General features: G+C 41.2%; 1 protein-coding gene across 1 annotated transcript in view; it reads left to right on the top strand.

Moving 5' to 3' along the window:
* LOC137998895 (uncharacterized) overlaps window positions 1–1,409 on the top strand; it is a 3,109-nt gene continuing 1,700 nt past the window's right edge. Inside the window, exon 1 of the mRNA XM_068844735.1 lies at window positions 1–1,409. This exon is cut by the window's right edge and continues 1,700 nt beyond it. Within this exon, the coding sequence (XP_068700836.1) occupies window positions 349–1,143 (795 nt within the window). The 5' untranslated portion in view covers window positions 1–348 and the 3' untranslated portion in view covers window positions 1,144–1,409.

The raw sequence follows: 1,409 nt of genomic DNA, 5'->3' as shown, positions 1-1,409 counted from the left end.
ATCATGCGTCAGAATGGTTAAAAGCTATCGTTGCTGAAAGCTTTCGCATATTAACTACTAAAATCGATCTATTTTTCTCTTCAACTTAGGCTTTTGACCGAACAGAAAAAGTATTTTTTTCAAGCTCTATTGTTTTCATTTCAATTTTGTATGGTTACCAATTTTGAAATATTTAACGGTTGAATTTCGCAAGTGAGGTCATTTTCGTGTGTTGTTTGGTCCGGATATCCTTACTCCGTAAAATAATTTATTAGACCTGTCCATTACATTTATATTCGCATCGCTGAATTTTCGTCAGAACAACAGTCATAAATAAGCATACTGAGGCTTTCAGTTTTACCAAAAGTCATGCGGCCACTTACAGTCTCATTGCTTTTTGTGTTCATAACATTTTTACTCTTGCTGGAGTTGTCTGAATCAGCGAGAGGCCGCGGTGCAGGCGGTGGAAGAGGCCGATCTGGCAAACGAACACCATCAAAATCGAAGACAGCCACCAAGAAACGTGGTTCAGGTGGTTCTGGTTCTAAGGTTGACAAGTACCAGCCCATCAAAGCAACTTCAAAAACGTCCCCTGTTATTATCGGTCAAACCAAATCGGGTTCCCGATCAAACTTCCTAACAAAAGCGGTTGTCGTTTATGCAGGGATTCGTCTTTATAACTTTGTTAATGCTCCAGTGTATCGTGGAGGATACCCAATGAACCGACGCAATTTTGTTGGCATCCCAAACGAACGAGCGGTAAGAGTTACATATGAAGAGGAAAAACTACTCAATACCAGCGGAGATTCGTGTCTCGAACAATCGCTTTCAAAAAACTACACTCTCCGAGAAGAAATCGATTACAACCTAATAGACACAAACACTACGGTGACGTACAACAAAACAGGGGAGAATAAAACATTCCGTAACGACGACAGCTTTGTTCTAAATGACATCCAAGATCAAGATTTTGAAGTCAGAAGTCTTGCGCGATATAACACGACGATAATAAACGGCACTTCGTGCATGCAAGTTGAGAAAATTGTTCGAGGCACTATGATTAGAATGTACGAGACAAATCCCAACAGAGCAACCGCCGTTCAAATCAATAACCAGCTGATGGAAGCCATTATCGCACTGCTCACAGTGTACCGTCTATTTTAGGTTTAATTCGGCATTAAAAAGGCTTGCAACTAGTATAATGAGGGATTAAAATGCGTTCGTTCCTTCCTTCCTCTCTGGCTGTTGTATCCTGGAGGTTGATTGCCGCTGTTTTTTGATATTTGTGGTCATTGTTCTAAGCAACCTATTGCAACGGCTCGAAATTTTCCGAAACCAGTTACCGAAAGGAATACTACCATGACACTGGCAAGCTGTGAAGCTCATTACAACTCGGCGGGAATTTCAACGTCTGCTCAGGAAAATACGCC

The sequence above is a fragment of the Montipora foliosa genome, chromosome 4 (genome assembly GCF_036669935.1).
Source record: "Montipora foliosa isolate CH-2021 chromosome 4, ASM3666993v2, whole genome shotgun sequence".
Taxonomy (NCBI): Eukaryota; Metazoa; Cnidaria; class Anthozoa; order Scleractinia; family Acroporidae; genus Montipora; species Montipora foliosa.
Note: the sequence above shows the minus strand (reverse complement) of the source record. Positions and strands in the feature narration are given on the sequence as shown.